This window comes from Helianthus annuus, chromosome 3, assembly GCF_002127325.2.
Source record: "Helianthus annuus cultivar XRQ/B chromosome 3, HanXRQr2.0-SUNRISE, whole genome shotgun sequence".
Taxonomy (NCBI): domain Eukaryota; kingdom Viridiplantae; phylum Streptophyta; class Magnoliopsida; order Asterales; family Asteraceae; genus Helianthus; species Helianthus annuus.
This window is the reverse complement of record NC_035435.2, coordinates 150,595,329-150,617,373: the sequence shown is the minus strand read 5'-3', so window position 1 is coordinate 150,617,373 and position 22,045 is coordinate 150,595,329. Positions and strand designations below refer to the sequence as shown.

At 38.5% G+C, this 22,045-nt stretch overlaps 2 protein-coding genes across 16 annotated transcripts; one reads left to right on the top strand and one right to left on the bottom strand.

Moving 5' to 3' along the window:
* The first annotated feature begins 5,803 nt into the window (after positions 1-5,803).
* LOC110930197 (probable LRR receptor-like serine/threonine-protein kinase RFK1) lies at positions 5,804-12,719 on the top strand. Of its 15 annotated transcripts, none has more exons than XR_002587701.2 (14): positions 5,804-6,317; positions 6,615-6,670; positions 6,822-6,885; positions 8,264-8,552; positions 8,687-9,075; positions 9,445-9,677; positions 10,040-10,098; positions 11,001-11,202; positions 11,438-11,463; positions 11,568-11,956; positions 12,041-12,112; positions 12,212-12,280; positions 12,360-12,427; positions 12,531-12,719. XR_002587701.2 is itself a non-coding variant. In XM_022173443.2 (11 exons), the coding sequence occupies exons 6-11, from the start codon at positions 9,647-9,649 to the stop codon at positions 12,643-12,645; spliced, it is 555 nt and encodes a 184-aa protein (XP_022029135.1). In that variant the 5' UTR covers positions 5,805-6,317; positions 6,615-6,670; positions 6,822-6,885; positions 8,264-8,552; positions 8,687-9,075; positions 9,445-9,646; the 3' UTR covers positions 12,646-12,719. The 15 variants fall into 15 exon arrangements, 5 of the variants coding, with proteins under 5 accessions (XP_022029135.1, XP_022029133.1, XP_022029134.1 ...); XR_002587702.2 differs by lacking the exon at positions 10,040-10,098 and having other exon boundaries at positions 5,806-6,152; positions 6,259-6,317; XR_004888608.1 differs by lacking the exon at positions 10,040-10,098 and having other exon boundaries at positions 5,806-6,152; positions 6,255-6,317.
* Positions 12,720-20,582: 7,863 nt separating this feature from the next.
* Positions 20,583-21,839, bottom strand: LOC110932298. The gene has a single exon (XM_022175642.1). The coding sequence runs from the start codon at positions 21,837-21,839 to the stop codon at positions 20,583-20,585; it is 1,257 nt and encodes a 418-aa protein (XP_022031334.1).
* Between the last annotated feature and the right edge of the window lie 206 nt (positions 21,840-22,045).

Here is a 22,045-nt window from a genome sequence, read left to right as displayed (position 1 = left end):
AAGATGTATCAGGATCTTAAAGTTTCGTATTGGTGGCCGAATATAAAAGCCCTCATCGCCACATACGTGAGTAAATGCTTGACTTGTGCTAGAGTCAAAGCAGAGCATCAGAAACCCTCGGGTCTACTTCAACAGCCAGAGATACCCACGTGGAAGTGGGAACAGATCGCTATGGATTTCGTTACAGGGTTACCGAGGACTCAGGCTGGAAACGATACTATATGGGTGATTGTTGACCGTCTCACAAAGTCAGCGCATTTTCTGGCAATTAAGGAAACAGAAAAATTTTCTCAACTTGCAGCAATTTATCTTAAAGAGGTGGTTTCTAGACATGGAGTACCAACTTCTATCATCTCAGATCGAGATCCGCGTTTCACTTCTGAATTATGACAGTCGATGCATAAATCGTTCGGTTCACAACTCGATATGAGTACTGCCTATCACCCACAGACGGATGGTCAGAGCGAGCGCACCATTCAGACACTTGAAGACATGTTGCGGGCGTGTGTGATTGATTTTGGGAAGGGGTGGGAGAAACACTTGCCATTGATAGAGTTCTCCTACAACAACAGCTACCATACAAGTATTCAGGCAGCTCCGTTCGAAGCACTGTATGGGCGAAAGTGTCGTTCTCCTCTCTGTTGGGCTGAAGTGGGTGACAGTCAGATCACAGGTCCTGAGCTTGTACTTGAAACTTCAGAAAAGATTGTTCAGATCAGGAATCGTATGGCAGCGGCGCGTGATCGTCAGAAAAGCTACGCTGACAAGCGTAGGAAACCATTAGAGTTCGCAGTGGGTGATCGGGTTATGTTGAAAGTTTCACCGTGGAAGGGCGTCATACGCTTTGGGAAACGCGGTAAGCTTAATCCGCGTTACGTTGGGCCGTTTAAAATCTTGGAGCGTATCGGTAACGTCGCTTACAAACTTGAGTTGCCTGCTGAGTTGGGTAACGTTCACGATGTCTTCCATGTTTCGCAATTGAAGAAGTGTCTGTCTGATGAAACATTGGTTATGCCATTGCAAGAGTTAAAAATCGACGACAAGTTACAGTTTGTCGAAGAACCTATTGAAATCATGGATCGGGAGGTCAAGGTGCGTAAACATAGTCGTATTCCGATTGTTAGAGTTCGTTGGAACTCAAGACGTGGACCGGAGTTCACGTGGGAGCGTGAGGACCAGATGAAGCTTAAATATCCTCAACTCTTTCCTAAGGACAAGTCCAAATCTGGTGAAGCTCGCAAATTTCGGGACGAAATTCCTCTTCAAGTTGGGGATGATGCGACACCTGAGCAAAATCCGCAACAATCTTGAGTAACTATTTCATTCCTCTGCGCTACTTGTCAAATTTCGGGACGAAATTTCTTCAAGTTGGGGATGATGTGACAACCCAAACTTCCATGGTTAGTAGTGTTTAACCTTTTGAATCTAATTCCTTGTGATCTATTCTTTTCTTTCATTGTGTTAAGGTGTTGTGCGGATATAACCTCGCTAAGCTTAAATTGTAACTTACGTTAACTCGGTTAAATAACGCAAGATGACTTGGTTAGTACTGGGCCACTAATCTTGGCCCGCACCCATAGTGGGCCAGGTAGTCGAACATTAATAGGCTAACAAAATAAATTACGGACTTTGGGCCAACTCAATCAAGCTCAACATTATTTGCATAAGTGATGGTCACGGCCCCATTTAATGTGGATCAACCGGAGTGTGACCGGCCCATAATGTGCATAGGTGATTTAGGAATTTCACTTTAAATGTATTGCATATCATATGTGCGTAACCTCTTTATATTTCCCCAATCATCTCGTTGCAAACCCTACCTACAAACCCTACGTGTGACGGCAATAGCAAAACCCTTCTGTTTCGATTTGCATCTCACCTTGGCAGATTGTTTGGTTAGTCATATCTACTTAATTATTTCATGCTAGCGCTTAATTAATTGTTGCTCGATCAAGTGTATATATATGTGAATGTCTAATGTGGTTCGATTAGGGTGTTCGATCAGTGGTAATGACAGGGTATTGATTGAATGTTTTAATTAGATAGTGTAGTCATTCAAGTTTGCAGGACACCAGCCATCAAAATAGTTCCTTAATGTAATCAATGATTATGTTTCCTAGACACGTCATATTGATTCTTTGCGGTCGTCTATGATTGGTTATTTTGTGAGGTGTGTGAGAGTGTAGAACATGGTTATAAAGTCAGATTTGCATGCATGAATAATAGTGGGATCTAGCCATGTGATGGTCTAGCATTGTTTTGTATTAGGAAGATTAATGATTGTGTCAGAACATCAAACAATGGGCCATGTTAGGGATGAAAGAATAGGATATTATTGTTTCTGTAGGTAGTGATGAAGGGCAGGTTTGGGTGTAAAATAGTGGTCAAACAAATAATGATTATGTAACAATTTATACATATGAAACCGACTTAGTATTGTTGTGGGAAAAGGGGATTGGACCGAAATGTTCATGTGTATGATGGTGGGCTGCTGGAAACAAACCAATAAAATCACACTACGTAAATGTGCCGAGTACATAAACAGGCTATGAACAAGTTGCGTAACCGGTAATTGGATAGGGGAATAATAGAGTTTTTGTACCAACTTGATTGGGGGTTGGGCCACACCCACCGTTGATCTTTTTTTTTTTTGTGGGCCGCTTCATTAACACTAGGCCCCGAGCTTAGTGATCGCATAACCTAGCTGGGCCGGAACCTACTGAACCACGTGATCGGGTTTAGGCCAGCAAGGATTAGACCACTGACCCACACAACAGTTTGTAAAAGGCCTGTTTAGATTAACTTGGGGCCGCACATGTTTAAGTACTTGGACTTGTAGTATTTGTGAATAAGTTACGTGTACGTGTGAAGTAAGTTTGAACTATTACGTGTCGAGCAATGATCCGAAGACGTATATAACTGGAACATTCATTGTAACTTGTGTGACAATACGTGCTAGTTTATCCATACTTGCATGATAACAATATGTGATCTACTTGAATAAATAACTGACTAGTATTGAAACCATAATAGGATTGGATTGATCAAATTACGAACGCATACGCTACCTTACCGAGCAAACCAAAGGTGAGTTCACTACATTCGAGCATGCGTCCCAGTGGTTGGGGACAGTCAGTGGGTATCCCGTGGAGGGATAAGTCTTTTGGGTAAAAACGGATATATTGGTTAATATTCTCACCTATCATTCTTGTAAGTCCCTTATTTTGTTACCTGGAGGGTAACGGGTATTAGTTGGTATCGCTACTTAGGTTTGGCACCCTCACACCGCTCCTAGAGAGGACGGATGTGAACTAATGACCCAGTTGGGCCCAGTACTGGATATGAGTACGTGGGAAAGGGCAGTCATGTACTTGAGGAGCCGTCTTGTTCAGAATTGAGATATTAACAGTATTACTTGCATTGGTTAATGAACTGTTTTACATACAACTGGTAATAAACGTTTTCTAAAACTGTGAACTCGCCAGCTTTGTCTGATACACTTGTTACATGCTCGCAGGTCGTTAGGTGATTGGAACAGGAGCTTGTTGGCTGGAGAGCAAGAGTGGTCATGGTCATGCTGAGGACTTACTTATCAAACACTTATTTATTATGATCGATTAGTATTTACCTTGTGGTATCTTTACGCTTCCGCTGAACTTATGGTTTTGGATAACTTATGATTGGGATTTCAGTATTATTAAACAATGGAACTTCATTTTAAACTTGTGATTCAATGTAATTGGTGGCTCATTGCTAGTCGTCACACGCCTAACAGGGACACTCCCTAGGTGGTAATTTGAGGGTGTGATAGTAGTGGCAGTGGTGGCAGTGGTGTGTGGTGGATGTTGATGGTGGCGCCTAGTGTTGATGGTGGTGGGGGTGGTACTTGTGGTGGGTGGGAGTCTAGGAGATGCAGAGACGTCGAGAGATGGGTTGAAGGGAAAATGGAAAGTGAGAAAGAAAGAGTGTGTAATTGTGTATATAAATGATTCAAAGAAAAAAAAACAAATTCTAAAATGTTTTGGATGAAAATGGCAATTTAGAAACATTTTTTTTTGTTAATGCCAAAAAATACCCTAATTTGAGACAAATCTCAGGGACTAAAATGACAATTTACTCTAGGGAAAACTATAAATCTTAGAAGGCGTCTGATTTTTATTGAGGAATACGTTAAAAATAAGGAAAATTATGCGAGTCAAAGAATGGAAGTGTTGATGTTTAAAAAGGAAAAATAACTAATATTGTAGGAGGCAATGAACCTTCAACTCATAAGTTAAAAATAAGGAAAATTATGAGAGTCAAAGAATGGAAGTGTTGATGTTTAAAAAGGAAAAATAACTAATATTGTAGGAGGCAATGAACCTTCAACTCATAAGTTAAAAGTAAGGAAAATTATGCGAGTCAAATAATGGAAGTGTTGATGTTTAAAAAGGAAAAATAACTAATATTGTAGGAGGCAATGAACCTTCAACTCATAAGTTAAAAATAAGAAAATTATGCGAGTCAAAGGATGAAAGTGTTGATGCTTAAAAAGGAAAAATAACTAATGTTGTAGGCAATGGCTGAACCAGAAACTTTTAACTGAAGGGTCAACATATACGTAGACACACACTCATAAGATAGTATATAATAATAATAATAATAATAATGATGATTTTACCAATATAAAAAATTAGAAATATAAAAGAATGATAAATTTATTAATCTTGACATTTTCTAAACTACGTAAAAAAATGAATGATAAATTTATATATCTTGACATTTTCTAATTTAAATATATAAAAAATGGATAAATGAAAAAATTTATAAATTGTTAACATTCTAGTAAAAGAAAGGCCTATATTAAAATATTAATATTATTGCTTATAATATTTTAATTTTTTTTTGAACGACAAATTTTGGATCACTGACGGATCACTGGAGTATCATCGTGCCACCAGCAGAACCACCCGATCATAACCATCTCCACTAAGCAATAATGCCTATACAACAATTCAGGAGGAAACCCAATAAATCTGGGAAAAACCCCCTTTGTGGGAATCGAAATGACCGCCTTATCCCACCACCAAGATACCACTAGGCTATAATGCCATGGGTTATAATATTTTAATTTGAAAAGAAAGAGAACACCGTGCAACTATTTAACTAGTGATAAGGCTTTTTTATTGGCTTTTTATTAGATGGTTATAACATATCATCTTCTTCATTACTTTAAGGTTTCACTTTACCATCTCTGTAACTACGGTGCATATCGGTCCTATCAAAATTATTCCGGTGACTATTTTTTTTCACCTTTCTTCTTTCTTATTTTTCGCTGCAGTTACAGCTCAACTATAAATCTGGGGGTCATATTACAAAAACCCACTAGATGACAGATTAGAGCTTGAATGGCTAGCCGGTGGCTGGAGGGTCAACGGAACCTCCTGACCCCCCAGATTTATAGTTATGAGTGTGCATGGGTTGTTTGGGTCAGTTTTGACCTAAAACCATAACCATAACCGGGATGTCGGTTAATGGATAACCATAAACCAAAATCGATCGATTATGGTGGTTATGGTTATTCGATTTTGATGATTATTGCGGGTCGGTTATGGGTGGTTAACCGTGTATTTAGCTTAAGCTAAAAATAGCTTATTTTTTTAACACTGAATAAATTGTTATTGCATATTTGTATATATTAGTATATTACATTAACACATAATAAATTGTTATTGCATCTATCTATTATACTAAAAGAATACATTTTAGCCACATGTCCTTTTCTTAGGCAATCATTTTATTGATGTGGACACCTCTTAGGCCAGAGAATTCCCTCTTGGGCGCCAATCTCTTTTCCTCCATTCTCCTTTTATATCACACGATCCTTCTCTCACACGCTCTTTTCTAACCCTATTTTATGATCTGATGTATCATCATGTCTCATGCTTCTCATCTTCTTCTTGAATTCCCACCCAAATCTAACATTAATTTTTCTATTGCTTTTCTATTCGTGTTGCCTAATCCCTGGAGGCTGGAAATAAACCCTAGAACTGTTTCGGTTGCATCGCAAGCAAGAATGATGGCTTTGGGGTGTGGTATCGGTGTCTAGGGTTGGCGAATCGACTTTTCCGGCGAAGTTGGTTAGGGTTCAGGCCGAGATTCCGGCAACACAGGTAAGACAATGCCTCGGTTTTGTTTAGATTGGTGGCATATGGCCCTTTTTTGGCTAGATATGGTGTTAACACTGGTCTGAATCAGTGAAGAAACTTATTGAGATAGGGTAAAGTTCATCGATGATGGTTGTAGGGGTAAACGTCAAGAACAATCCAACGATTGAGGTATGCAAGTTGATGTCCCTATATTTTTTCTCGGAGAACTGACCTTAATTTGTGTTCTGAATTAAAATTGAAACTGGTTTGTGCTCTGAAATACAATTTGTGTTTGTGATTTTTGCTGTTACTGGCCTTAATTTCACCTGTTCTAATCTTTGCTTTTTATCATCTTTTTTTTTTCTCAAATATTGAATTTTTGGGTTTACCCGCATGATTAGTGAAACTGGATTAGTGAAATAAGGTGTTGTTCTTTGTATGATATGTTTTAAATTTCCTTTTTTACGTATGGGTTTCTTGATGCAGACCAAGCGTTTGTTTAAATGTCTCAATGAAAGTTTGGATTGAACATCATCAAAATGGTATGTTGCATTCTTGAATACTGCCTCACGTATATGTAGAAAAAAAGAGTATTTTGTTCTAAATGGTTAATTTCCATGAACATCCTGTTTAATTTGAATGTTTTTAATTGACTGCTTTAAACCGTGATTTATAAATTTTTGGTTTTGGCAGCCACCAAAAAAGTGCTATAGTGAAAAGCTTCGACTCCAATGGCTTGTCAGAAGGGAAAAGAAAGGTAATCGACATTTTTATTGTATTCATATGTAAATTTAAAACTGGCAGAGAACTCAGGCTAGAGAGGCAGGACGATATTATTGCCGCATCACTTGCTAAGAGCCTCTGCATTAGTGATGGTCTTATAGTTTTAGTTTTAGGTGGTACGGGCCACAATTTGGTCCAACTCGGTTGAACCAGGACCAACCCGTAGCTTTTGGTCAAGCGAGATCCATTTGTCTATGTTGGTGCGTAGGTAGGTAAGGATGAGTCATGGGGTTTGACCTGGAGTCATGGGGTTTGACCACCCTTTCCTTTAAAACCATATTTATATTTCCTTTTAAAGGAAATTTAAGATCCTTTAGTATATTGAATTAACATAGTCAAACTGCACACATATAAATTCTTATCAACACGAACACGACCCGTTTAACCTGTAATGAATCATACATGTTGATTTATAAGCGGGGCATCGGTAACATTTCTAATAGTGAATGTGAGTGTTATAAGTAAATAATAGTATGCCGAAACTAACATTATTATGACTAACCATATAAAATAGAAACAGGAAAAACAAAAACAAACATACAAAAGTTTTTTTCTTTTTTTTTTCTAAATAGTTAAACAGGTTAACGGGTCAACCCGTTTTTATATGACTCAACCCGAAACCGACCTGTTTTTAATAGGGGTCAACCGGAACCCGATGCGTCTTTTAAACGGGTCATGTTAGTCAACCCGAACATTTTTTTTTCGTGTTGGGTTCGGGTCTTTTAAACATGTCGTATTAGTCAACCCGGACATTGTTGGTTTAATTGTGGAATTAGTATTGGTTGATTATGTGTACTTTAATTCTTAGATATGTACATAAGATATGACAAATGATTTTTACTCGTGTATTAGCACTAACTCGGTAAAATTAAAGATGTTATTTTCAATATGATTATTTATGAATTTTTTGTTTCCAACGTGGTTCTTTAGAATGACAACGTGCACAAAGTTTTCAGGATTTTATCTTCAAGATTATATATGAATTTCTAATTATAGATAAGCATTATTGCCAACTTTCATTGCAAATATACAAAATAAGCATCCCAAAGTAAAAGAATAAGTGGGTTGATATTCAAAAGTCTATTAACTTTTCTAAATAAAAAGACCAGCTTATGTGCGTTGTTTGTTTTCTGGATAGGTTCTTTTGATCACCAGATGAATAATATTGATTAAAGATACCTGTGTTTACTTATATTTCATTCATATGATGGGTGATTTGTTTTTCTATAAGATACATGTGTTTATTTAAATTTCATTCATATGATGGGTGTTTTGTCAACATCTTACTTTTATAGATTAAAGATATATGTGTTTATTGTTATTATTATTTTTTTAATTATTTTGGTTTTTAGATGGGTGATTTGCATTACTCTTATTGGGAACACGGCTCGCCATTTTAACGTTGTGATCAAGTGGTCAGCAGCCATCATTCGTGTTCAATCAATAGGTGTTAGGGCTGTGTGGATGGTTAAAAGTCGCGAAAGGACAACGGTAGTGGGCTGTCAAAACTGGATAGCAAATTCACACTTTCAGCCGTGATTTCGAAACCAAATTATGTGGTACAATGCAACAACGAGTTGGGATCTTTTGCAGCTGTTTGAGAGGTGTTTGAGGACTGAGAACTATGTACAAACAACCACAGTAAGGGTCGGCAAGGGCTTCCAAAACAGACTGACATCCACCTTTTATTTTGTTTATTTAAAAAAAATATGTTTTAAGCGGAACACATCATAAACATCAGTATGTATTTAATTTTTATTACCTTTTCTTTTTAGGTATCATAGTTAAAGCAGTAGTTCCAGCATTCTGTCATGTTCTATTTCACAGTGATGGGCGTAGGCGAGGACTCGACATAGGCATAGAGACAAGAAGCACGACAGCGGAGTAGTGATGATGAAGATGATTTGAGGAGGACGTAGGATTTGCTTCACAAAGTATTATCTATTTGCTTATTTTGAAATTGCAAGCCAGGAGGCGAAGATGGCGTACAAGCACTTCATCATGAAGGTACCTTCAACCGGGGAGTGGTGTATAATGTCGGGGATATTAGTCGGACTTGTGTGGTCCCCCTATAAAACAGAAATGGAGATTGTTTGGATTCTCTAAGGGTTGTCTTAGTATGGATAGGAGGGATGAACTAAGTTACTTCTTTTGCTAAGACAAGGTGAGATTAAATCCCATTAATTTTTTTAGATGATTCTGTACTTATTTTAATGTGTCAGCATGTAAAAAAACTAATCAACTATTTTACAATATTAAACTGAAGTTCTTTATTTTCTATTTTATTTGTCACCTTCGGGTTAAATGCACTCCAGGGGTGAGTCGGGTGACACTAGATTAAAAGGAAGTTTGGGAAATATAATGGAACCCCAGCAATGCCCATGATTTTGTAGAATATACCAATTCCAATGGGTATTAGATACATTCATGGGAATATGGATTTTCTATACAAATAAAGCAAGATTTTTTGTACTGCGTATGGCTGTCATATTATATATGTCTTCTTATGCAGTCTTGCGTACATTGGTTGTAGGTAACGAGTTGAGTGCGAAGAACATTGGTACTATGGTCCATACTGAGCAATATGGGAGTGACTTAATTGAACTCAGGGGTATAATCGACAATTTATACCACAACGTCAAGTCAAAACCGTTGTTTGTAGCACTGGTGGGTTCTTTGATAAAGAGTGGTTTTCGAAGCTTCTTAAGGTTTCAGGTTCAGACTTTGTTGATGCAATGACACTCCATTTGTATAATATGGGACCAGGTTTGAGCTATTTAATATTTCCTGTATTTATCTAAATTTATCTAGATGCAGAATTATGAGTGCGTTGGACGGGTTGAAACGGGTCAGATGTAGTTGAGTCAAATGGGTCATTTCGGGTTGATTAGACCTGCATTGTTCCTTTTTTGAAATATTTAATGGGTTATTATCGTTAAAAAACAATGTCATTTCAATAATTTTTTAAAAATTTGAAATGTAATTTGACATGGATTGCTTGCCCAAAAGTTGGAATTGCATGAACTTATGTTGTTGCTTTTGGTTTGGGCGGTTTGATCTATGTGATTCACAGTTGCTCATAACATGCTATAACCAGTGGTCTAACTATATGCACTCTCTCGGTGCAGTTTTAGGCAATTTTGGATGAGTTAAGCTGTTGTTGTGCTTGGGTCTTTGCTTGCTTAAAGTAAATCGTTGATGCCCTTTGTCAGTTTTGTTAGTCATCTTAAACTGCACTAAATTCTTGATAGTTGTCATCAATTTCTGTGATATCAACTTTAATGAAAGACCTCTCCTTTTCTATTGTTCAAAGACCCACAACTCTATGCCAACCTTATACTTGGATGTCGAAAAAAACTAGAACACCAAGTAGTTAAGGCTCAAGGAACAACGGGTGTGGCTTTCGCCTAGGCGCAAATTACAAAATTACATGTCCAACTGATCTTTTGTTTGGCATTTTATATCTTACAACCCATTCTGACCCACAAATTATTTTAAATAGGTATCTTACAACCCATCCTGATCCATCCTTAATTATTTTCCTACCCCTCCTAACCCATCTTTATTTTTAAAATGACCCAAAATACCCAAATGGGTTTTTATCGCGAGGCCTATTTAGTTTGTACAAGTTTTTAAAGATGGTGACAATTAATTGATATGTGAACTGATGAAAAAGTTGATGCCATGATCGAAGTTAGAGGAAATAGTAATACAAATTCAGTTTATGAGGCCTATTTATTTGTTTATTAAGTTCATATATATAACCAAAGTTTTTACTATTAAAAATAAGTGTCAATAATAGTTTTAAGCTTTTAATGATTTACGTAAATATATATCCAAAATATTATCAAATGTTTATTAGCTCATATAACCGGCCAGGTTGTGTGTTTTTCAATCATATCTGTATCGGCTATTGGGTTACCGGTCAAACATAAGTATACTTAATAAACTATACGAGTTTCGTTACCAGGCAAATATAATTATGTTTCAAGCCGTAATACTTAAAAAAATATACATGATTAATAACTAATAAAATAAAACAATCCGTGGTGCTCGATGGATCCTCTTTTGATAAGTTTCTGGTGTTAGATCTGACAGAATCATGGAGTTCGGGGGACGAAAGTGAGGCAGGAAAGATGGCGGTTCTGGAGCCTGCTCAGGCGTTGCAGAATCTGCCTGTGCCGCCGCTTCAGCAGGCGAAGAAAAGTCGACGTGGACCGAAGTCTCGAGGCTCACAGTATCACGGTGTGACGTTTTATCGGCGTACTGGTCGTTGGGAATCACATACCTGGTATGATGCACTTGCTTTTTAATTTCTAATAATTGTGTACTTGTGAGTAGTATAAGAGTGTTTAGGAGTATCTTAGTTTGTAATTAAAAAAAATAAGTAGTTATGAGAAATTAATAAATTGGAAATATGTACAATCATAGCGTCACATATGAATCATATATCTATGTTTTGAGTGTCTGCTATTGTAGTGTTTGATTACAACTAATTGAATTGTTTTTGTGTTGTGACTATTTAGGGATTGTTGAAAACAAGTATATTTAGGTAAGTAATACTCATGGTCTTTTTTGTATTATTGTTCAAACATGCAGTTTTATGTATGTTGTATAGTTCATTAACAACATTAATTGACTCAATACTGACTACAGGTGGATTTGATACTGCCCTTGCTGCAGCTAGGTTAGAGTTTTGTTTGAAAAAAAATTGTAACTCGATATATTTCTTGGTAAGGTTTGCCAAACATGAGTCTTAGCATGAAGAGATATCAGGTTATAAATCATACAAAAAAAAATACTTTTATAGATATACATTTTTTAACACAACCCATAACCCGTGAAGCTAGAGACCAAATCCAAAATTTTGATAAACGATAGGGACCGTCCATGTACTTTACTATTAATTCTAGGAAAACGTATGTTTAATATTGTTATTTATGGTGATGTAACTAACTATACATTTTACATAGGAACCTTGAAGCAAGTAACTTTTCGGGAACTGTTCCATCTGATTTGGGGAGATTAATAAATTTACACACATTGTAAGGCTGTTTGGCTCTCGGTTTGTTTGTTCTTCGATTACTCACATATTTTAACTTATTCTGTTCTTTGATACTTTACTCTAGGATTTTGTCCTCAAACCGGTTGACGGGAACGTTGCCAGCATCCCTTGCTGAATTGAGCAATTTAAAAGATTTGTAAACATTTTTACATTGCTATTGAAAGTTAATGATTTTTTTTTGTTTCATTGATGTTTGAGGTGTAAGTTAACTGTTTTTTTTTTAATTTTACAACAGGATAATTGACAACAATCTTAGTGGGTCCATACCTAATTTCATAGAGAATTGGAGACAACTCAATAAACTGTAAGTTCAGTTTGTAAATCATATGCACTTGTGTTGTATATTTATTTCCGTTCACTTTTTTGTATCTTCATTTTTGAAGAGAACTAATTGGGACGGGGCTTTCGGGACTGATTCCTTCATCCATTTCTTTCTGAACTTAACTAACGTGTGAGTGTAGATAACGTTAACTTAATACGAACCTTTTTCATTCTTTCTCCTTTTTATCTTTTTTTCCTATTTCATGTAATGGGAAATTACTATTACTATGTAGGAGAACTTGTGAACTAAGTGGACCAACTCAGAGATTCCCTCCGTTAGATAATGTTGTTGGTTTACTAACACTGTATGTAGAAGGTTTTGTATTTCAAATTGTCGTTGTAATATAATATATTCGTTTGTGTTTTAACGTGTAAAAAATCATAATATTTACGTCAATGCTGATAATGAAGATATTTTCTTTTACCAACCCGCGAAGTTCGCGGGTTCTTAAACTAGTATTTGTATATATTAGTATACTAGGTTATAACCCCGTGTATTACACGGGGTTGAATAAATAATTTTTTTATACTAAATAATAAAACAATATATCTTTAAAAACCTCATTTATTGTACGGGTTGAATAAATGTAATTTATATATTAAATAATAAAAAGTTATATATATAACGTGTTGAATAAATGTAATTTTATATATCAAATAAAATAGTTATATCTTTAAAACCATGTGTATTACACGGGTTGAATAACTAAAATATTGTTACCAAATAAAAATATTTAATATATTAATACAAAGTTTGGTTTTCGTGATAAAAATAGATTATTTTGTTGTTGCAAAATTTGTTAACGAAGTCTCAATAAATTTAACCATTTATTAAAAACTCCGTAAATGTATAAATGATAAATGATAAATAATATTAGTTAATTTTATTTTAAGTTTCGTAAAATATATTTGATACCAAACTAAACAAAACGTTCAAATATAATTAATTCAAATAAATAATATTATAAATGAGAAGAAGATTAAACTAAATAATAATTATCAATAAGATATTAAACTAATAATATTTATTAGGAGGGTTATCTATAATATAAGATATTAAACAAAATAATATTTAGTAGGAGGATTATCTATAATTAATTAGAAGAGATTAAACTAAAATAATAATTATCTATAGGAGACGGCCTAATATGATGACAAGTGTCCTTAAAGTGTTTTCTTTTATTATATAGTAAAAATTTACGTAGTATTAAAAAATATATATAATTATAATATTAATACCTATTATTATTGAATATTCAAATAAAGTGATATGATACATACTATAAATTCAAATAAACATTCAACCAAAACCACAAACCGATATGAAAAACCCATAAATACTAAAAGTCTTCAGTCAAAGACATCAAATATTTTTAATATTATTAAAAATATGGTGAAAAGTCCAAAATCCTACAAAGATTTATTACATGTCTGTTCGGTTCGGTTATGGTGTGTATGGAAAAAATGATAACCATAACCGACCCGCTACTTTCGCTTAAAAAAAACCATTAACCGACCCACCAGTTTTATATTTGGTTCGGTTTTGTCGGTTAATTCGGTTTTTTGCACACCGCTAATATTACTTAGTAGTTATTAGTAATCATGTATATATATAGTAGGATTCCACGTGTATATAGTGTATTATGATTGTTGGGAGGTCTTGACATGTGTGAAAACATGTGTCACTATTAAAATTTGATTCTGCCATATTTTATGTGTACGTTTTAATCTATTTTGGGGTATTTTTTCGTATGTGATTTATAATGTGTAGTTTTTAATATGTTTCTGACATTTATTCAATCCATCAACTTGTTGGTTGGGATTCATGTTGGTATTATAAAGTTAATTAGTTAACCCGGTTGAACCACTCGGTACAACCCGGTTCAACCGGTTGAACCATTTTTTAACCCAACCCGGTATGCTTTAAAAAACTGGTTTTTAAAACATTGGTTGGGAGTGTTATTGGCCAATTGGTAAAAGTTTGGGTTATTTAAATCCAATATCCCTTAATTTTTTTTTTGATTGTTTTCTTGACAATTACTATCGAGGGTTGACTTGTATTATATTATATAATACTACAAAAAGCAACAACGGTCACCATTCAAACTCAATTAATTGACGCGTCTCTTCGCAAGTTGGTTCCATTTTTTCATTAACGCGTCTTTATATAATAAATGAAATGATTCTACATGACAAAATTCAAATCGTTTCACTCGTAGTCGCACATGTTCACATTTCATTTGACGTCCTTTCTATTCACGTCTGGGCGTTTCCTTCCTCATTTTAACCCTTTTTTCTTCTATTACTAAAATTGTATGTTGTAATCTAGATCTGAATTGCCCCTTTCATCCGGATCTCCAAATCCCATTATTCATCCCTCAAACTCCATTCAATAATCCAAAACAAATCTATCATTTTCCACTAGGTAAACCTTTGAATACCTTTTCAATTGAGGCATATGATTCTTCCATCCTCCATGCCCGTTAATATAACCCATAATTTTTATCATATTATTTTATTAAACCATTGAATAATTTGTTATTTGCATGATTGTTATTTGAATGCGTAAGTCATCTTCAGGTTTGTAATTCAGTTTGTGTTTTTTTAGAACATTTTGTTTTGAATTCGGTTGATTCGTTCGCATTGAATTTTCATTTTGATTGTTTATACACTATCAGATCATTTGTCTGTTATAATGTTTATGATTGTTGATATTATCCATATAACATAGATTCATGGTTATACGTCGGTTCATATTCGGTGATTCTATGGTAAAATAATTCTATTAGTGGTGTACTTTTAAATTATAATTTTGCATAGTGTTATGAACAGTACCTTCGTATAGAAATTTTAAGGTATATACGTTTTCGCCCTCCCGGAATTGGGAAAGATCGACCCCCAAGCTTCGCCAATGCCTGTGTGGACTACACACGAGTACAGGTTTTTAACATGTTTGACAGTGGATCGATCATCCCATCTTCGGGCGTCCTCCAAGCAGTGATAAAACTCCAAGATCTTGAATGATTATGTATTAATCAAAATACACTATGTTTTTCCCTTTTATATTGCCACCATCATCTAGACAACATCCCCCACGTTTGAGGGTTTTAGTAGAACAATTCCTAGACCACCCTGATCTTTAGGTGCAGTTATAGTTTCCCAGGAGACCCAATGCGTTTTTGCCGGATTGAAACCACCAATACTTTATATCGTTTGAACATGCATTCTAAGTTAATAATAACAAATCAATTAACGACTTGTACGAATGCATTTTTAGGTTTGGTTTACTTTTTAAATAATTAACAACCCGCCGCAACGCGCGGGTTAACGTTAATCGTTTTATTAACAAAAACCAAAGACCATTGTATGCCGCACTAACAAGAGTATAAAAAGCAGAGACGAATTCAAATTATTAATATTAAACAAAGATGGAAAACTTACAAATAAGATAACAAGTATAAAGAAAGAAATCTTTAGAGATGTCGAATACCCAAATCTCTGCTGACGTTCAATGGGGATCTTCGCTGACGTTGAGATATCCCGGCCTTCGTTGCTACAAAAAAGTAAACCGTTAGCCTCGCCACGGAGGACCCCCGGGGGGGGGGGGGGTCCGTGACCAAGCTCCGACGTGAGAATAAGTAAACTTGCCGGAGAGTTAGAGGAGCTTATTCCGATGAGTGTGATCACCGGAATGTTTCCTCTAAGATGTGAATCCAATAAATGTGTGTGTGTTTAATGTACGAGGATGTTGATCGGAATAAATGAGAGAGGAGTAAATGAGAGAGCTTTTAATGTGATACCTTCCGAGAGCCTGCCTTATGATCATTCCTTTTTTTTCCTTATATAATCTCTAGCTCTTATCTTCCAAGTGAGATATTTCAACGAGGTGATCCGACGGGTTCTAAGGGTCTTTGGGGGGCTCAGACACGTGTCTGACCCCCAACGGTAAGATGGCAGCCTCATTAAATGCTTCCGGCTAGGAAGTACAGTTTCCAGCCAAAGATCCCTTTCTAATCGGACATTAAATGCAGCCTGCTTCCTCTGATCCTAGTTTCCCGCTCGTTTTGTAAAAGGAGAGCCTTAGTGGGCAAGGTAAGCCATTGTTGGGCTTATGTCTTGTTGGGCCCACGTGATAGTAGCCCAAGATGGGTAAATGGGGCAACCCAAAGGCCCGTCGTCAAGTCATCTTTAGTCCCTGGTTCTGAGACCCGAGGCTCATGATCCGGGCCTGCGTCACAACTGTGCAAGAAGGAGGTTAATTTTTTCGGGCTACGAATGTGGGCCCGTTTTTGAATAATTATTAACTGCCCTTTCTTCTCACTAGGCCCATCATTTCGCCGAATACTAGTGGCGGGGGTTAATCCCCTAAATACACGTGCACCCTTTTTAAATTTTGAAGGGACGAGTGATGTGACGGTTCCTTGTGCGTCAGTTATTTTCTTTAAATACCCCCATTATCTTTCAAACTTCCTTTCAATTCCTTCTGGTTCTCTTTTTCTTTCCGTCATACTTCTCCGATCACCACTCTTCTTTTAACCATGAGCTGCACCGGACGTTCCGCAATTCGATCAGTCTTGACAGCGAAGGACTTGAAGTCCTTTGTCGAGACTTACAACATTCCTGAGCGTTTTTCTCCTACCTTATCGGGCCCTGATGAACCGGCAGAATGCACTCCCGATAGGATTGCCCTTTATACTTTGGCATTTTCTTCCTGTGGAGTCCGGTATCCCCTTTCACCCTTCAAGATTGCCTTACTGCGTCACTTCGGAGTTCATTTCTCTCAGTTGCATCCCCTAGGGTTTATGAGAGTAGTGCATTTTGAGTTGTCTTGTGCGGCCATTTCCGGCGAGCCATCTGTTCCCTTGTTCTGTATGTTTTACAAACTGATTTCTGATGGGGATTGGTTTACCTTTGCCAAACAGCAGAATAGTGTGTCGAAACCCTGTTACACCTTTATGCCAACCTCCACTTACCCTAAAGAGTGGAAGAGTAGGTTTATCTTTGTTTCTGCTGCCATGATACCGGAGTCTCCACTGCCAAGGGATGTTGAGGCCGCTATTGAAGACAGTGTTCCCACCTTGTCTGCTAATGAAACCATCCAGTGGAAGCGTATGTGTGAAAACCCGATGAGGGCCTTTACTTTTTCTGAGGGGATCCTGGCCATGGGGGGGGTTGAGCCCTTCTTATTCAGTTCGTCCCAAAGCCTTTTTCGGCAACAAAGGTATCTTTTTACTCTAGACCTGCTGTTATCTGTTTTTGTTCCTTGGGGCTTGTTCAGTCATCTTTAGTGTTTCTTCTTATGCAAAGTTGACTCTGTGGAGACTGCTCCAAGGGGACTCTAAGGATGTTAAGTTTGTGGTTGGTGATGAGGTTGATCCGGGTTTAAACCGGAGTGTTGGGATACATGTTACCGGAGGGTCTGTTCAGGCTGGGGGCTCAGTTGCTGTGGAAGGAGGTGAGGGGACTTCATCTGATGGGGAAGAGAGTTCCCCTGATCCCCCTCCCGTTAAGCAATCTAGTCATGACGATGACGAAGATCTGGAGCTTCGTTTGGTTCGTAAGAGGAAGGTTGTAAGCCCTAAACCAGCCCCTGCTCCCCGTGACATCCGACAAAGGCTCCGGAGTGCTAGCGGACAAAAACCTCTTCCTTCAACAAAGGCTGCTTCCGAACTTCCCCTTGTCGGGGTTAAGGGTTCTTTATCCAAGCACCTGCGGTCCTCCAGCCTTGTGAGTGCACCTTTGTTGGTAAGTTTATTTTTCTTTTGCCTGTTGCCTTACATTCGTTTTGCTTTGGGGAGGTTTTTGATGTTTCTTTTTTCTTTCTTTGTCTGAGTAGGGAAGTTCCCATGATCCAATAGAGATTCCTACCGACCCTTCCTCTTCCCGTGTTCGGGACAAGACTCCAGAAGTAAGCATTGCCCGCATTGCCTCAACTTTTGAGGTTTCTCCTCATCATGCTACCGGGACCAGTAAACCTTCTCAATTTGAGGGTCTTGCTCATCGATCCCCTTTGGCTCCCCTGTTTGCTGATGCCCTCCCTTTCACCTATGTTCCTAAGTGGAAAATAACTCATTCTTTGGTGATAGGGACCCCTGGACTGCCAGGGATTTTTTGAGTCATGCTGTTCCTCCCTCTCATAGGTTCATGAATTCTGCTTTGAGGGATGACCTTTTTGAGGATCAGTACAACATGTCACTCTGTGAGAGCTTTTTCAGGGGTGCCGGCATGTTGCAGCGGGTTGATGATTTGAGGAAGACGAATGAAGGGCTCAAGGGTGAACTCAAGGCTTCCCAGTCTATTACTGCCAAACTTCAATGTCAAGTGGTTGAGGCTGAGCGAAAATTGCAAGAGGAGAAGGTTCATAGCCTTTCTCCCCCCCTTTTATATATTTTCCAACTGCCTTTGGATTCTTTATGGTCTTTTTTGTTCAGGGGGCTGAAGCTATGTTGGAGCGGAGAGAGCGAGCTTGGGAGAGGGAGATGGCGGTGCTGGTAGAGGAGAAAGAAGAGTTAGCCGCTGAGTTGAAGCATCTGAAGGAGGTTGGCTCCGTTTCTCAGGAGCAACTGAACATTATGTATGCTGATTACGGGATAACTTCTGATGATAACCAGCGGTTGGCTAAGGAGAAGCATTGGTTAATCACCGAAGGTTTCGAAGCCTTTCTTACTAGTGTCTCTCAGTCAGAGGAGTTTAAAAGTGGCCTGGAGGAGGTGTATAGGGCGTACCGGGATGTTGGCTATCAGGCTGGGCTGAAGGATGGGTATATTTATTCTGCTCAGGGTCTGGGCAGGAAGGAGACTCCGCTTTACAATTCCAAAGCCAAGAAGCGGCTGTCTAAGCTAGACGAGGAGTTTGGGGGTAAGACCCCGGTCATTCTCAAGAAGATCCTGGAGCATACCATGATATTAATAGATGAATTGAAAGCCCTGTTTTCCTCCGCTGGTCCCTCGTCTCCGAAGTCTTTGTCTGGGGACAGTCCCTAGTGATTTCTGAACATTAACTTCTTTCGATATGGTTGTAATCCGGATAATTACTTACCCTATAACACTTTAAACTTTTTGGTGTTTGGAAGGAGAACCTTTGTGTAGGGGTTTTCCTAAGTACCTAATCATATGACCGTATGTTGCTATCTTTTTTTTTTTTGCTTGTTTTCTGTTGTGCTTTTTTATGTTGCATGGGCCTTTGCCAGGGATCAAGTTGGCACTTTCCTGAAGATTTTTAGGCTGTTGGCAAGAAGCTGTGCTTTGGTCTGTTTGTTATGTTTGTTGGCTTGTACGTTAGTTGTTTTTGCCAAAGTTAGTAGGGCTTCCTTTTGTACATTCATTTTGCAAATAAAAGACTTCTTTTTGTAGTTTGTTTACAAAAGTGTCTTGTGCTTATGGTTTGTCTGATAAACTAGGATTGTCTGTTCGAGGCCAATCACTGGACAGGTTTATAATGTGAGATTATGTCTTTGGTTTGTTTGTCCGTTTTCGCTGGGTTAGCTAGATCCTATTCTGCCCCACAGCCAGGCGATTGGTATGTTTGATATACCTTGTGCACATGTGTTTGTTTGTTATTAGGCTTATAGTTCTACTAGGCACGTCTGCCTTGATATAACACCTGTCATTTTGTCAAAAAGGGGCAAGTGAGTTGCCTGTTTGTCATTCATTTCTTGGGGGTCAAGTTTCCCCAGTACAAGTTTTTACAAAAGATTTTTTCTGGGGTTAGGCCCCTGACTAGTAGTTACATATTACAAAAGTGGCTCCTTGGACGTTTTTTCTGGGGGTTAACCCCTCATATGTGATACTTCCTGAGCTGCATGAGGTTCCATGTCCTGGGGACCTCCTTGCCTTGAAGTGTTTCCAGCTTGCAACTTCCTTTGCCGTTTGCCCATGTGACCCGGTAAGGCCCTTCCCAATTGGGCCCTAGCTTTTCGGTGTTCTCTTGTAGGCTGGCTTCGTTTGACCTTATGACCAAATCCCCTGGGACGAGGTTAAGCCTTTTCATTTTTGCATTGTAATAGCTTTCAAGCTGGTTCTTGTACTTAGCCTCCTTGACTGCTGCCACTTCTCTTCTCTCTTCAAGCAAGTTCAGGTTCATCCGGAGGTCTTGTTCGTTTTCGGCCTCCTTGAGCTTCATCCTGGCAGTTGGGGACCTAATTTCAGCCAAGATGACCGCCTCCGTCCCGTAAGTTAAGCTGAAAGGAGTTTCCCCATTGCAATCCTTAGGGGTGGTTCTGTATATCCATAGCACAAATGGTAATTCCTCCAGCCATCCTTTTTGTTTTCTTCCAAGTCTCCCTTTCATTCCCTTGATGACGCTTTGATTTGCCCATTGCCTTGGGCATGGGTGATGGAAGTAAATACTTGATGTATGTGCATCTGCTCACACCATGACCTGAAAGGTTTCCCAGCAAATTGGACACCATTGTCACTCACCAGTTCTTTCGGGACCCCATATCTGCAAATGATGTTGTCTAGTACAAATCGTCTCATCTGCTCCCCCGTTATTTTTGCCAAGGGTCTCGCTTCTATCCACTTGGTAAAATAATCGATGGCAACCACCACGTACTTAACCACTCCCGGGCCTTCTGGGAAGGGCCCGATTATGTCGATGGCCCACTTTTGGAAGGGCCAAGATGTTGAAACAGGGATCATTGGGTGCTTGTGGCGGTGCGTCATAGGGGCATGGATCTGGCAATTGTCACATCTTTTGATCTCCTCTGATGCTGTTTCATACATTCGAGGCCAATAAAATCCCGCATTCATTGCCTTTGCCACTACTGTCCTTGGCCCCGAATGCATCCCACAAATCCCCTCATGTATTTCTCTAATCACATACTTGGCTTCTTCATTATCAACGCACTTCAGGGATGGGCCTAGGTATGACCTTCGGTAAAGTTCCCCATTAATCAGCTCATATTTTAAGGCTTTGACTCTTACTTTCCTGGCTGCCCAGTCTCCCTCGTGTAATGTTCCATCCTTGAGGAACCTTATGATTGGTGTCATCCATGTTTCTTGGGTATTCTCAATCGTGGCTACTTCAGTTGTGTCAAGAGAGGGGGAAGTCAGGACTTCCACTTTGACTTCTCTTGCTAGGTGATCGAATGCCACAAAGGCCAGCTTGCTGAGGGCGTCAGATTTTCTATTCCTCTCGCGGGAGATGTATTCTAGCTTAAAGGTCTTGAAGGCCTCGGCTGTTTCTTTTACTTTTGCCATGTACCGAGCCATGGTGTTGTCTTTAGCTTCATACTCCCCTTGGTGTTGTTTGACCACCAGCTGAGAGTCAGTACTTGCCTCCACATGTCTTGCTTTCATCTTTCTGGCTAGCCTCATCCCTGCTAAGAGGGCTTCATACTCCGCGGTGTTGTTGGTGTTTTCAAAGTCCAGTCTGATGGCATAGGTTAGCTCAACCCCCTCAGGACTGATCAGTGTAATGCCCGCCCCGCTACCTTCTTCGCTGGAGGCCCCGTCTGTGAGCAACTTCCACACTGCCTCACCTTCCTTCTCTTTCTCTTCCTTTTCTAAAGCTTCCCACTTTAAAAGTTCCTTTTTTTTCATCCTCAGGGACCTCTGTCAAGAAGTCAGCCAGTATTTGCCCTTTCATGGCAGTTCTAGCTTTAAATTCCAAGGAGTGCTCTCCTAACTCGACTGCCCACTTGGCCAGTCGCCCCGACAACTCCGGCCTTCTTAGCACTTTTTGGAGGGGTTGATCTGTCATTAGGGTAACCTTGTGTCCCTGGAAATACCTCCTGAGTCTCCGGGAC

What these genes read in the sequence shown, in the direction of transcription:
- LOC110930197 (XM_022173441.2), top strand. Translation starts at nt 9,647, where the DNA reads ATGACACTCCATTTGTATAATATGGGACCAG. An exon ending in TTAATAAATTTACACACATT is followed by an intron (nt 11,957 to 12,040) that starts GTAAGGCTGTTT and finishes ACTTTACTCTAG; the next exon opens with GATTTTGTCCTCAAACCGGT. An exon ending in TTGAGCAATTTAAAAGATTT is followed by an intron (nt 12,113 to 12,208) that starts GTAAACATTTTT and finishes TTAATTTTACAA; the next exon opens with CAGGATAATTGACAACAATC.
- LOC110932298 (XM_022175642.1), bottom strand. Translation starts at nt 21,839, where the DNA reads ATGAAAAAAAAGGAACTTTTAAAGTGGGAAGCTTTAGAAAAGGAAGAG.